Genomic DNA, 14649 nt, shown 5'->3' on the forward strand with positions numbered 1-14649 from the left:
AGCGAGCCGGACGAACCACTGGTTCGCTTCGGCCATCTCGGGTGCCCCGGCCCCTTCTCGTCACAGTCTATGCCCACACCAATGAACACAACCTATTACATGTGCACAATTCATCGGGGTAAACAAAAGCGAACGCTGGATGTCTTCCGCAGAGACATCGTTTCGGGGTTTAGCGTTTAGCTATAAACGGCCGCTGTAGCGTGAACATAGCTCATTATAGTATTGATACTAAGGCGTAGCGAAGGTGTTCAATTCTGAGGACATGACATGGGAAGCACAAAAACACGCAGTTCAAAGCGGCCTACCCCTGCAATACCCATGGCATACCCCCACGCTCCTCCCTGGTCCGCGGTGCAGTCATAACAGCACGCCGCGTGTTACGTGCAGAGCCATTCAACAGTGCTGGGGTGACCCCGACCCAGCCATCCAGCAGTCCCCGCCGGGCCATCCAGCATTCCCGGGTCGGCCCGACCGGGCCATCCAACAGTCCCCGCCGAGCCATCCGGTTGTCCCGCCCAGGCATCCAGCAGTGCTGGGCCGGCCCGCTAGGGAACTGCAACAGTGCTTGGAAACGGGTAGTCCCAACCACGCAAAAACAGCCAATCCCCAAAATTCCCACCCTCCTCGCTGTCCTCCTCCACGTGACCTTGCCCGCCCTCCCCCCCCACTCATATGGACCAACCCGCACCGCTGCCGCTGGGCCCCGGCCAACCCCCCTGTGACTGCGCTGCAAACCAGGGGCTGAGTCCCCAAACATACATTTCTCAAGGAAAGTGGAATCCGCAGCCCCTGATCCGATGCTAACACAACACCACAACGGGATCTACAACTCACTTGCACATCCAACCATCGGCTATAGCTATGCGCCGCACGCACGCATCGCAAACAGTGATACTTTGCACCAGCTTCCACAGGATCGTTAGTTGAGAGCGATGCTTGGGGGTGCGCTTGAATGCGCCACGTCTCAATCCTTGTTGCAAATACCCCCTGTGTGCCATTGCTGGGTGCATATATCTGCTGTGCAGTGACAATGCAGCCGCAAGGCGCTCCAGTACGCAATGTAGCATGCAAAGGAGTCAACCTGCTCCCTACCTCAACCTCATAACCGTTTCAGCAAACCGCGCTAGCGGTGTCGGCGCGCCTTGTCCAGATAGAGACCCCAAACTTGCACCCGCCGCCAACACAAACAACCACCCCCCGTTGCACTGTGCGTTGCAGTTCAATACGGTAAGTGGCTTAAGAAAGTACCATGCCTCGTCTCCGAGACACACCAGTAAAAGAGCGTTGGCACCTTTCCATCTCATACGTACCGTACTCATTTCCCTACGCTCATTCAACATTCGGTCTCATGGCAGGCACTCACGTTTCGCATGTTGGATGCCAGTAACCACGCAGCGGGCCTTACAGCTGCAGCTGGAGCCCCTTCGCTGCCACCGCCGCCGCTGGGCTGCTGGCGCTGGCCCTTTTGCTACGGGCTTCGACATTCGTTTTGCGATGGTTATACAACCTCCGCACGTAGGCATTGAACAGGAGGTTGGTTGCGACGCCGGACAGCAGCGTGCGACCGGCAATTAGCGCCGCAGAAGCGACCGCATCTCGGTCAGCAAACACGACGAAGAGGCTATCCGCCACCGCGGCCTCGCGGCCGCGCTCGCGGCTGAGCTTCTGCGCGATCTGTGCAAATGACGCCAGATTCATGGCGAGCAGCGCCAGCATGCCCTCCCGTGGCCGGACCTGTGAAGCCAAGGCGGAGGCGAGCGGACAGGCGCGTAAGCAAAGGGGCTAGCGGCCCCAAGCCGTGCAAGGTCGCGGCCGCCCACTCAGGTGCATCGCGTCATTCTGTGTGGCCTGCCGCCGGCGCTATAGCGCCAGCGCTGCACAGCGGCCGCATGGCAGCCACGCCCACGCCCAAGCCCAAGCCCAAGGCCGAGGCCGACCAGACACCCCCGCAATACCAAAGCCCCGACCGCCGCGCGCGCCCCGCCGCCCCGCCGCCTCGCCCCGCCAATCCCCCACACCCGCCGCCCCGCCCCGCCACACACTCACCGCCGAGCCCCACGACACCAGCACGCCCTCCAGCAGCAGCATGCCGGGGGTGAGCAGGTAGGCGGACACGCCCGGCGGCCAGCCCATGCCCGAGAACACCATCGCCTTGGCGCCCGCGTAGCAGTAGTAGCGCAGCAGCCGGCAGCGCCGCTCCAGTGCCTCCCAGCTGCTCGCCGATAGCAGCGGCCGCGCCAGGGTGCTCACCACGCCGGCGAAGGTCGACACGCCCAGCACCAGCAACACAGAGCCCGCGGCAGTGGTGGTGGTGGTGGTGGTGGTGGTGATGTAGGGGGCGGCTGCCTCGGCCAGGACGCGTAGGCCCAGCAGCAGCATACACGCCACGTCGAAATACCGCCTATGGGGAGGAGCGGGAGGAGCAGGAGGAGCAGGAGGAGCAGGAGGAGCAGGAGCAGGGTCGGCCCGGGGTGCTACGGCCAGCCAGGTCCACACTCCACAGGCCAACAGCAGGCGGCAACCCCGGCCGCGCCGCATAGGCCACACCAGCGGGGCACCCGCCCCGCGCCCAGCACTTCCCCTCATGAGTCATGACCCAAGGTACTCACATGTGGCCCTGCTGCAGCGCTACCTCGTCCGCGAACCTATGGAAGGCCCGGGTCTCATCCTCCACGTCCACCTCTGCGCCCGCCGCGCCTCTGCGACCGCCGTCGCACTTGCCGCCGCTCAGCCAGTTATCACGGCTGCTTCCGGCGCCCGTGTTACGATCCGTCGTCGCTGTGTCGTTCCCGCTTCCACGAACCACATCGGCATCGCACGCGGCATCTGCGGCCGCCACCGCGCCCTTGCGACCCTGGCGAAGCGGGCCCAGGCGCCACAGCGGCCCCGGCTTGCTGCCGCTGCCGCTGTCCGCTGCAGCCGCGCCCGCGGCCTCGCCTGGCGGCTGCGCGCCCGCCTCCGTGTCGGCGCCAGGCGACACGTCTGCACATGGCAGCACCGCGCCCGTCTCCGCCGGGCCAGGCGCGGAGGCAGCCGCCGGCGCCACGCCGAGCTTCTGCGCTGCGGCCGCAGGCCGCTCCGCTGGCGCTGCCACCTCCACCTCCACCCCCGCGGCCTCGTCCAACCCCATCCACGACAGGTCTGCGCGCAGCCGCGCCGCCACACGCCGCCAGCCCGCCGCCGTCGCGTAGCCCAGCAGGTGCCGGCCCAGCGGCACCACCAGCGGCGCCAGCGGCGGCATGCGCGGCAGAGGCGCCTCGGCCGCCGCCGCCTCGGCCGCCGCCGCCATGGCGTTCGTGTCTGTTACGTAGAATTCCCAGGTGCCGAAGTCTAGCAGCAGCGCATCCAGCTCCTCGGCGGAGCGAGGCCAGGCGGCCGCCGCCACCGCCAGCTCTGCGCATCGGGGGCGGATGAGCGTTAATGTCGGATTAATGACATGGCCTTCCATTGCCAGCAGCTATCCGCACCAACATGCGGTACCCAAACACGGCGCCGCCCCCATCTGCTCACCGCGCGCCAGCTCAGGGTCTGACGTCAGCACCAGCGGCACCGCCGCGCACGGCACTCCACGCCAGCGCACGTCCAGCTGCACACAGGGGCAGACCCGTGCAGCCGCAGCTCAAAGGCAGCTCACAAGGTGTCCGAGCCAGCAGTTGCCAACGAGCACGCTGCTGCCGTGAGCACGACACACACCTGGTGCGTGAGGACTTGGTAGCAGGCAACCCGGTACTGGGGCCTAAACGCCCCTCAGCCCTGCCGGCGTACCCAGTACCCCCTCCATGACTTTTGGAAAGAGCAAATTGTGACGCAATGCGCAGCGCGACTGCACCAGCCGCTCCCTGAACTCCGATCCACCCACCCACCTACCCACCCGCCCACCCAGCCATCCACCAACCATGGCGACTCCGGGCTGCAGGTGCGGCTCCTGCAGCTCCACCTCCGCCACCTGCGGCTGACAGCCGGGCCCCTCCGCCGCCGCTGCCGCCGCCGCGGCCGGCCCATCCCCAGCACGTGCCGCCGCGGCCGGCAGCACCCAGGTGGTGCTGCAGCGCAGGTACGTACCGCGGCTGCGCACGTGCACCTGCAGCAGGCTCGTGTTCAGCCCAGCTGGGGCGGCTGCATCGGCGGGCACGAGCGCCGCGGCGGCGGCGGTTGCGCTGCTGCCGGCGGCTGCAGCGGCGCCGGCGGCTTGGACTGGGCGCCGGCGGACCGGGTAGCAGGTAAGGCGCAGGCACTGGCGCAGCGGCTGCACGGGCAGGCCGCGCGTGCGCGGAAGGGGCGGCAGAGGTGGCGCAGGCAGCTGTGCTGTGGCAACAGTCTGCAGCCCGGGCAGCAGCAGCCGGCCGGCGTCTGCGTCAGCGGCCGACTGCTGAACCTGACCGGCCAGGAGAGATGGCATCGGCGGCGGCGGCGGCGGCGGCACCAGCAGCACCCGAGGGACAACAGTCACCAAACCCAAGGGGCAGCCCGCCAGCAATGCGGCCGCCTCGGCCGGCGGCACCACCGCCACCGGCTGTGCCTCTGCACCCTCCGCAGCCCCGCCGGCAGTGGTGTGGGACGCCGCGCTGGCCGCCGCCGCCAGCGGGTCACGCAGCAGAGGCTGCTCCTGCTGCTGCTCCTGCTGCTGCTCCTGCTGCTGCTCCTGCTGCTGCTCCTGCTGCTGCTCCTGCTGCTGCCCCTCCTGCTGCCGGCGCCGCCTGTCGGCCTCGTTGCGCTGGCCCACCAGTGCCGCCACGATGGCGGCAATGAGCTCCGCCTCGTCCACCGCGGCCTCTCCGCCAGCCCCACCAGCCCCACCAGCCCCACCAGCCCCACCAGCCCCGCCAGCCCCTCCAGCGCCGCCGCCGCCGCCGCCATTAGCGCCGCCCGCTGCTGCGCGGGTGACGCCCACAGACACCAGCGTGCGCATGCGGTCGGTGTCGCCAGCCGCCGAGCCTACCACGCGGCCCCGCAGCACCAAGGGGCCCTCCGGTTGCTCTGCTGCCTGCTGCCGCGCCCGCTCCCGGCCCCGCTGCGCCAGTGCGGCCACTGACAGCGCCTGCGCCACGGGTGGCCGCCTGTCCGCATTGGTGTCGTCCGCATACGTATCGTCAGCTGGCGATGCGGCAGCCAACGCAAAGCCCGCCGGCGGCACTGGCGCCGCGTCCGCCGGGAACCCAGCAAGCTGCCGCAGCGGCGTGCCGTTCTCGGCGGTGTTGTCCACACTACCGTGGCTCCGGTGCGTATTCCTGCTGTGGTCGCCGGCGCTACTGTGGCTGTAGCTGCTGCTGGGTGCCGCCGCCGCGGCCGCGAGCCACCCGCTGATATCCAACACCGGAGAGGAGCCGACGGTATTGCCCCTGCCACCAGGGGCAGCTTCGGGAATGTCGTCGCCGCTGTCGCACCAGCATCCAGCTTTCGTGCTGCCGCCCTTGCCGTCTTGCTGCTTGCCTGCCGCCTGCAGCCGCGGCGACGGCGTCGTCACCTCCGCCGCCGCCGCTGCCACCGCTAGCTGGAGCTCTGGGTCCGGCGGCAGCAGCCGCCGCCGGGGCGCAGCACCCGCCAGGACCCCCTCCGACTCCTTAGCCGCCTCGACTGCATCGGGCTCGGCCTCTGCCGACAGCCCACTGCCCCACTCCCATTCCCGCTGCCAGTCCTGCAGCTCCTCCTCCACCAGCAGCTCGATGCAGCCCTCGCGCACATACACACCCGCCAAGCGCACCGACCGAGGTAGCGGCGCCCGACCGCCACCGCCGATACCGTCGTCAGCAGCGGCGGCAGCGGCAGCGGCAGCGGCAGCGAGCCGAGCGGCGGCCGCGCGCCTCCGCACCCGCAGGCCTTGCGACGAGCCCGCGCGCGCGGCGACGTCGGCGACGGCCGCAGCCACAACGGCCTCGTCACGGCGGCGCATGAGATCATGCAGCGCGCGGTTGCTTCCGTACTGCTCCTGCTCCTGCTGCTCATCTGCCGCCCCCTCTGCACCAGCGGCCGCATCGGTGCCGCCCGCCACAGCAGGGCCGTCACTGTGGCCGGCGGTGGCGGCGGCGGCCATGTACGCGCTGTCGGTGTCGTTGCTGCAGGGCAATAGAGCACAAAATATTCAGCTCGGGCACGCTACGCCGCAGAACGCAGGCCGCATGCATAGGGCAACACGATGAGTGCCGCGGCCTTGTGGCCCGGCTTCCCCACGTGCGCGTAGAAGCTTTCCCAGCACTCACGAAGTACCGTGGAGGCCCCTGTCCTGTGGAGTGCATTCATACCAGCGCTTACACGCACACGCGCACCTGTTGAGAGCAGTCAGCAAGAGCCGCAAGCGCTCCTGCCAACCGGGCGTGAGCTGGGAGGGCTGATATCCAGGCAGCTCGGCGAACCAGGTCCGGTACCTAATGAAGGAAGTGTACGGCGGCGGAACAGGCGCCAGTGGTAGGGGCGAGGAGGTGCAGTCTGCGCCTGGGGTCAGCTCCGCAGCAGTCAGCTCCCCCATGTCACCCTGTGCAGGTGCTGGTTGTTGGGAACCTCCAGGCGGCAGGTGCCTGAGTGTGCTTGGTTCGTCCGGAGGCCGCAGGGAGGCACTGCTGAGAAGAGAGCTCCGCGCAAGGCGGTGCTGCAGGAGCGGTGACTCGCTGCATGATAGCGGCCCCGAGGTAACTGAGGCCGGCGCAAGGTCTCCTGACACTCCCGAGCGCAGCAGCAGCTCCGAGGTGGTGAACTGACTGAACTCCTCGGAGTCGGAGCCCCAGTCGAACCCATGGTCACGCATTGCCACGCAGTCGTCGTTTACTGATGATTGAGTAGGTTGTGTCGGCGCGTTGGAGATATACTCCAAGACCTCCGCCTCGCTTCGCGAGGCTCGAACTCCACACGCCTCGCGAAGCATGGTGTCCGCTTGTCCTGGAGCCGCGTGCTGCCGTGACTCGTTGGGACGGCCACCTTTCATAATCTGGAAATATATTGCCACAGTGGCTAGAGCCACTAGCGTGAGGGCGAGAACGCCAAACGGAACGAGCGGACTCAACAAGCCCGTCGGCCCGGCGCTGGTCAGGCTCGCCATGACAATAGATATGAAGCGCAGCTATTTTTCTGTCATCAGGCCACTCCTCAGCAGGATGTCGTGCAGCTCGCGCTAACAGTTTTTGGGGTACAGTGCAACTGTGCTTCAGAAGGCGGCCAAGTATGCAGTACAATAAGTATGCAGTACAATAAGTATGCTAGGCGTGACTCACCTTAAGCTGGCGGACGATGTGTCATTCGCCCGCTCCCCTGGTAGGCCGCAGTACGGCGTGCCATTACGGGCAGCCGTCATGTGCCGAAACTTGCTGCAGGTCGCAACAACAAATGCAGCATTCGGCGTCCAGACACGTGCTTCGCATCACAGGAGGGCGGGAGGCTCCTCTGCAGCGGGAGGCTCCTCTCCTTCTTGCACCATCACCGTCCCAACCAGTGCTGCACCCCCGCGTGCGCCCGCCCTTCACGGGTACCCTTCGTGGCTTCGTCCTCGTTCCTTATGATCTTCCTCCCCGAATGTCCACGGTAACACATTTATCACCGCCTATCTCAGGGGTCAGGACTAGGAGGACCCAACCAACATCTGACGTTACAAGCGGTTCAAGAAACGCCCGGAGTGTTGACGGTGTACAGACCTTGCTACCGTACAGCATCGAACCGTAGCTAACACGTCTCCACAATGGCACACGACGCATCACCCATGCACGGCCATCCTACACAATGCAAGTACTGGAGGCGCGCATGCGCTCTCGCATCGTCCATTGGCTTATTCTCATCACAGACTGAACAGCGCATAAACACATGATGTCGAGTGTAAGCCAACCATTGAGGTATGCGGTACGGCTTGCTGCGTGCTTTGTGGTACTTGGTGCTTGCAGTCATCGATTGAGTGCCCATAGCATGCCCTGGCCTATAATGTATGGATGCTGCCGTGTGCAGGCTGAGGTGTTCAACTGGATCCAATCTCGTGAAGTCACGAACCCTCGCTTACTGCAGCAGTAACACTACACGGTACCGTGGCCCAGAGGCATCCGATACTGCCATGCATAATCCCACAGCATCGAATTGCCAAGCCGCCGTTCACATGCCGTGACACCAGACAAGATTCCGTTCTGTACACTGCACAGTGCATTCCCATACGTCCCACACGACCATACAAACTCCCCCCGCCCCCACATAGGCATTACCACCATTTGCCTACGCCTGCTCGGTCACCTTTCGACTGCAAACCGAGTTGACAATCATACATCAAGCAGCATATTGGATCCCACCGTGCCCCCCTGTCCTCATGTTGGCAAGTACCACACGCCACAAACACGGTGCGTTGGCGGCTGATGGGTTGGACGCAGCTGCAACACGACCAGGCTCCACGCAGCACGTCCAGGGTCTCAGGCTCCTCTACGTCACATGATGCACACGCAATTCCGTGACACGTTTCGGCGGCAGCTGTCGGAACAACCATGATCACCTGCTTACACGCGCACAGTGGCGGCGTCTGCCGCGGCGGGGTCGGGCTTGGCCAAATCGCCCTCCGCCACGGAGCCGTTGGAGTTGCTGCCGGGCGCGTCGTCGTCACTGAAATCGCCCATCGTGCTCACGGGACCCTTGAACCTGACATGGCGAGAGCGAGGGCGGGGTGTCCATGTGCGTCTTTACCGGTCGGCGCCTACACATCTCCCCATACGCCCAGTGTCACACCACGCCACATCGGTGAAACCACATGGCCACATTACGGGAGCACGCCACTGTCGCCGCCGCGAGCCCGCACCCGGCACCCGGGCGACATATACACACGCCTACCCCTCCAGCCCAGTTCCCACCGGCCGTGCTCACCACTTGTACGCGCCGTAGAAAGGGAAGTAGTACCAGATGAGCGACAGCGCGAATGTGGCCAGCAGCGTCACACCTGCACAATCAAGTGCGCAGGGGCGTGGGGGCGGGACGTGAGGCACATCCATGCACGTGAGACACATCCATGCACACACACACACACACATAAACACACACACACACACACACACACACGCGCGCGCGCGCACGCGCGTCTCGTGCCTGCAGAGCCGCGACATCTGGGGCACGGAAAGCCCCAGTCGTAATCGCTGCATATGCTTGCGCAACAAGGCCGCTTCAGCCAGCCAGCCAGCCAGCCAGCCAGCCACTCACCGGCGTAGTTGAGGTTCTGGGAGTTCGTCGGGTACTCCGTCGGCAGTGAGAACACCACCACTGCAGAGGGGGTGTGCGTGGGGAACAAGGTAGGCAGGGCGCACAGTCAGGGATGGGGCAGCCGCGGGGGCGAGTGACGGGTGCGAATATCCAAGGATTGCAACGGCACCATGGGGTAGGTATGGCTGCATGTACCGCTAATGCGGCAAGACAGCAGCGGTCGGCTAGGCGCTGCCGGGGCTGCCCACGTCACAGCGCCCCACCCACCAATGAAGATCACCCAGCCCGTGGCGAGAACGCCGATGGGGTAGGCCCACCAGCCCAGGTGGAAGGGACCAGGCTTGAAGCGCGCAGCGCCCCTGCACGGCAGGCAGCAGCGCGCAGACCGGTGGCGGGTGACGCTTGTTGGTGCGATGTGACCGAGCACATGAGCATGCACGCAATCCCACACGATGCATAAGAGCGGTCAGGGGGCTGGCTGGCTCGCTTGCGGGTGGGTGTGTGCGGCGGCGGCTCTTACCACGGCATGATGCGCAGGGTGGTGGGGACGACGTAGGCAATGTTGAGCGCGATGGTGGACAGAGAGATGATGGCGGTGAAAGCTTGCTGCGTGGGGGGAACGACGTGCGGGAGCAATTGGTGCAGGCCACATCGAAAGTGCGAGAGGCGTGGGGACGGTCACCGAGTTAAGGATAGGGGTGCGGACGTGGCTATGCAACGTACGTGGTCAAGCTGAGCCATCTGCCAGCGGCCTGCTTCCCCACCCGCCCACCTACCCACTTCTGCACCGCGCCGGCCCACCCACCCAGGCATCCTCGCACCCATCCACCCACGCACGCACCTCAGAGCCCAGCATGGGCAGCCCCAGCAGCCACGCGGCGAAGGCAGTGCCCCACACCTGGCGCGTGCAGGGGCGCATGCACACGCATCATGTGAGTCAGCCATCAGCCGCAACGAAATGCAGAATGGGAGAGCCTGCCGGTCAACCAGCAAGGCGTGACAGACGCGACGACCCCAGGTGGTGTGCATGTGCTAGCTGCCCGGCCGTGCGTGGGCATCATCATGGTCGGCTGCTCACCGCGATGAGCGGCCCCTTGACGGTCTTGTTGTACTTGATCCACAGCCACGCCAGCGGCACGGCCTTGTCGCGAGAGTAGGCAAACAGGATGCTGCGAGCGCAACCGGTGGAGTGGGGCTAAGCAGCAGCAACGCAAACTCGTAGTTGTGGTGGGGCACGTCCAGGGCCCATTAGGGTGCAGCGACAGGACAGCTGCATGCCGAGCAGAGGCCGCTCGGTGGTGTGAACCCAGCGTGGTTACAAGGCCGCCGTTAGGCACGCCGCCAGGACACGGTCTTGCTCACCGGCTGACGTAGGTGAGGGTGCTGTGGGCGCAGAAGTAAATGCCGCCCAGCGGGATCATCAGCTGCGCAACGGTAGGGCGAGGCGTACGCGGTGCAGATGTGTTAGGCATGTGTTTTCGGCTCGCTCCCTGTCGCTAAAGCCACAGGGCAGTTTGCAGGATGCACTCAGGCCAGGGTGCTATGGAGAGCGCCGTGCAAAGCCTGCATTCCCAAAGCCAGCACGCGTGATGATACCGCACCCAGCCAGCCATGCCCCCGCATACGCTTTATTCCCGGCCACGTACACCATGTACTGCACTACACACGGACTCACACACGCACCATGATGATGCCGCCGGTGCCGCTGCCGGTGCGCTGCTTGAAGGCATTCCTGCGCACCGCCGAGCACCAATGACCGGTATGGGGTTTGCACAGCCAGAGCGCTGTACGCGAGCCAGCCGTGCGTCACCAGCCATGCTGTCCCCCACGCACCCGCATCCTCCTGACTCGCTCACCAGAAGATCTGCGCCACTGCGTCGCCGCCCGCCTCGCTGGGCACGTCGCCCTCCCCCAGCACCTGCAGGTAGTCGGTGACGCAGAACAGCAGCGACAGCACCCAGGCCCAGCCCTGCGTGCCACACACAGCAGCCGGCATGGAGCGAGGGCAGCACAGCGTGCGTTCGGGGCACAGGCCGGGTGGGCCCGGTGGCGGGAGCGGCGGGGGAGATCCGCGGACGGGCATATGCTCGTGATGGGCTTCACACGGCATCCTCCCTACGAGTGCATGCCCAGCAGCATCACACGCGTCGCCCTTACAACCCCGCACACGCTGCACTTGCATCTGGAACGCCGACATTAACCCATCCAGCTGCACGCACCACGAAGATCATGAACACCACACCCAGCAGGATGCCCCAGGGCGCAGCCATGGAGGCGTTGGTGGACTCCTCGCTCATGTGCGCCGGGCCGTCATAGCCGGTGAACGAGTAGGCGGGCAGCAGCAGCCCCAGAATGAACGTATAGCTGCGGGCCGAGGGAGGAGGGAGAAGGAAAGGGAGGGAAGGGGGGAGGTAAAGGTGAGGGAGGAGGAGAGGGTAAGCCGTCCATGACAGCGGTGTGATGCGTGAACATACATGTAAGGGTACAGCTGGCGCCCAGGTAGCTGCGGTGATGCGCCACCGATCCCCCCACAGCACTCAGGCCCACAAGCCGCGGGCCCTGGAGTGGGAGGCAGCAAGAAGCCGCTGCGTCACAGGTATGGTGCACATGCCACGCAGGCGCCACTCACAAGGCGTTAGGGATGCCCCAGCTACTGGCCAGCTCGCCCTGTAGCCGGCAGCGCAAGAGGCGGGGGCAACAAGCGGGGGGCGGGGCTGGATGGGGGGCTTGGCAGGCGTGGACAGGCATGGCTTGTCAGCAACGCGCAAGGAGTCTCTTCCGAATGTGCCCCGCTGCCCGCCAGACGAGAATAAAGGCTATCTGCTCTGCCCACACGTCCGCATACGAGCCGGCCTCACACACGCTTGTCCGCGTACCTACCTCGAATTTGCGGAACACCCACTCGGTCGTGGCATGCTCCACCGTGATGCAGGGGATTGCGATGATGACGATGGTAACACCTGCGCAATGATGGCACATGCATGAGCACATGGCGCATGGCGCGGCCCATGAACTCTTGCAGCGGCATCGCAACTTGACACAAGCAGCGCTGCGGGGCCGGCGGCCCGCACTACTGGCAAGCAGGCAGACGCAGCAGGCCGGCCCGCAGCACTCCATCCTCTTGCCCAGCCTGTGCCACAGCCCGAGCCACCAGCCCATGCGTATATGTGCTCCTAGTGGTTTACACCCACCAATGATGGTCCACCATGCGCCGATCTCGGTGATAAATCCCACGTGCTCGAAGCGCAGCGAGTTGATGACGGCCTGTGCCCAAGGCAGCGGCAGCAGCCAGCTTCTTAAAAGCAGCTAGCCTAACAGCCACCCAAGCTTGATTCCTCTGCTGCAGCTGTATATGCCGCACATGCATGTCATACCCTCCCGCCCCGTCCATCCCCTCCCGCCCCACCGTGGTGAACAGGCAGGCTGTGTAGATGCCGAAGAATACCTGTGAAGGAGCAGAGGCACTCTCAGCTTTTCACCTTCGGCCATGCCAGCAAGGCATGTACACTCCTTAGGCACAATCAACCCTCAGGCATGGGCGCTCTGTGGCTCCAGCCCATCATCGCGCACCTTGCCGCTCTTAGGCACCCAGCCCGGGCCGGCCGGCATGTCAGCGTAATCCAGTAGATCACCGTTTTCATCCACTTGCTCCTGTGCGTGGGTGGCGTGCGGGGTACAAGTGTTGGGGAGCACTCTGGTCAGGGCGAAAGTGAATGCGCGGCGGTCCTAACCACTGTACTGCTGCCTCGCCTCCTGCTTCTTCCCCACCCCGCGGGCCCCGCCCTCAGGTATTAACGCTGCTTGAAAGTACGACCCTAAGCAGTCAGTCAATTATTACTGACGCCGTGCATGCGGCCGGTTGCTCACATCCGCCGGCGGCGTGGCTGTGCCGGTTGCCAACAGGGCAATGGTGGAGATGATGTAGGCCATGAAGTAATGCGTGGAAGCCAGCGAGGCAAACTGACCCAGCAGGTTCAGCCAGCCTGGCGTGTGCCGTGGCACCGGAGCACAGGGCAGGAACAGAGCAGGGCCGGGCGTGCAGTCATTGCCATGGGGGCGCGGAGGTATCGTCGCGTCTGAAGGCGGTTGATTTTTATGCATGTGTTTGGCAGGCCTGCCTGCGCCCATGCTGGCAGCCCCGCGTCCCGCGCCAAATTAGTTAGCAAGGCCCCCGCAGCTGCCTCCCACGACTAGATCCGCAGGTAGGGTTCGCTCCGGAAGAGTTCCAAACACGCCGGCCCTCTGGCCTGGTCAGGCAGGCTCAAACGGCCCCCGCTCACCGGTGACCCTGCATTGGCATTGCAGTCAGCACAGGCGTAAACTGATGAGGTGTTGTGTTGAAGCCTTGCAAATTGGCTGCATATGTACGCTACACAGTTGGAAAGCACGCCGGCAGCATCAACTTGCATCTCTCGTTCGGGACGGCCGCCGTGGCCTCTGTGCCTGACTCCGTGCGTGCGTGCTCTTACCAGCATACCAAGGGGCCCACGGACGGCGGCAGCAGCTGGAACGCCCCTGCAATGGCATCCGTGCAAGGAGTCCAAGTCTTTCCCGACGCAGCACGGTGGAGGCCATGGCGCGGGCAAGCCCTGCTGAACAGACCCGCACGCAACCAGCAGCTGTACGTACGAGCATGTGCCATCAATGCACGTGTCTGGCCGCAGCACACCACACAGCGCCGTAGAAGTGACACTGGCACGTGCACACGTGCAATTCTCTTCCCGTCCACTCTTCCCATCCACCCACAGTAATACATGCCGCCGGAGGTCGGGTAGGCGCTGGCCAGCTCGGCCATGCCAAGCGCCACGCACAGGCTGAAGAATGACACCAGGAACCATCCCCATAAACACACCACCGGCCCGCCATAGGCTAGGCCTGTGGCAAATGACCCTGTAAGATGGACACAACTCAAGGTAAAAGGATGCGAATTACAATTGAAGGTAAAAGAGGCATGCAACCGCCGACATGTGTGAACATGAATTCATCTCGTGGGTTTCTTAAATACGAGCAAGCCAGATTTCTGAAGATGATTGAAGATAGAGCGATGCCCGTAAGCGAACGGTTGCATACAGAATGGCGCCCAAGCAACGCTCGTGACTCCAAGAGTCAGTCAAGACTCCCCACGCTGCCGGCCAGCTGACCCCGCGCAGAATCACTGCACCTGTAATGGAAAGCAGCACGCTCATCGAGGAAACAGTGACCGCGACGTTCGTGAACCACCGAAAGCCTCTGTGTAGCACCTGCGCATGCCCTCGGCTGTCGGACGCCCAAGTAAAGATCAAATGCGCTGGCAGTCATGTGACTTGCCTGCTTGTACCCCATCTGAGCCAATCGTGACTCCTCATACTTCTTCGCTTCTTCGTTGTCGGCAGCGACCAGCAAAGCGCCTCCAGGCGCCCGGCTGCTAGGCGACCTTTCGACCGCCATTTGATATATCTGCAGAACTCTGCGGCCAGGAACGCACGCAACACAACGAAGCCCTAAAGTTCACGGTTCTACTGG

At 64.5% G+C, this 14649-nt stretch overlaps 2 protein-coding genes across 2 annotated transcripts; both read right to left on the bottom strand.

The window, feature by feature from the left end:
- Nucleotides 1-83: 83 nt before the first annotated feature.
- Nucleotides 84-7156, bottom strand: CHLRE_02g108500v5 (uncharacterized protein). The gene is made up of 6 exons (XM_043059839.1): nt 6264-7156; nt 3896-6053; nt 3511-3586; nt 2610-3393; nt 2047-2401; nt 84-1734 (listed from the first exon to the last, which is right to left on the bottom strand). The coding sequence occupies exons 1-6, from the start codon at nt 6737-6739 to the stop codon at nt 1402-1404; spliced, it is 4182 nt and encodes a 1393-aa protein (XP_042927473.1). The 5' UTR covers nt 6740-7156; the 3' UTR covers nt 84-1401.
- Nucleotides 7157-7561: 405 nt separating this feature from the next.
- CHLRE_02g108550v5 (uncharacterized protein) lies at nt 7562-14646 on the bottom strand. The gene is made up of 22 exons (XM_001699671.2): nt 14455-14646; nt 14309-14387; nt 13894-14037; nt 13617-13662; nt 13428-13435; nt 13015-13223; nt 12718-12798; nt 12554-12592; nt 12339-12411; nt 12028-12107; nt 11777-11814; nt 11367-11511; nt 11004-11116; nt 10831-10879; nt 10510-10571; nt 10226-10316; nt 9989-10045; nt 9668-9753; nt 9415-9506; nt 9148-9207; nt 8818-8890; nt 7562-8595 (listed from the first exon to the last, which is right to left on the bottom strand). The coding sequence occupies exons 1-22, from the start codon at nt 14572-14574 to the stop codon at nt 8457-8459; spliced, it is 1884 nt and encodes a 627-aa protein (XP_001699723.2). The 5' UTR covers nt 14575-14646; the 3' UTR covers nt 7562-8456.
- Nucleotides 14647-14649: the final 3 nt, after the last annotated feature.

The sequence above is a fragment of the Chlamydomonas reinhardtii genome, chromosome 2 (genome assembly GCF_000002595.2).
Source record: "Chlamydomonas reinhardtii strain CC-503 cw92 mt+ chromosome 2, whole genome shotgun sequence".
Taxonomy (NCBI): Eukaryota; Viridiplantae; Chlorophyta; class Chlorophyceae; order Chlamydomonadales; family Chlamydomonadaceae; genus Chlamydomonas; species Chlamydomonas reinhardtii.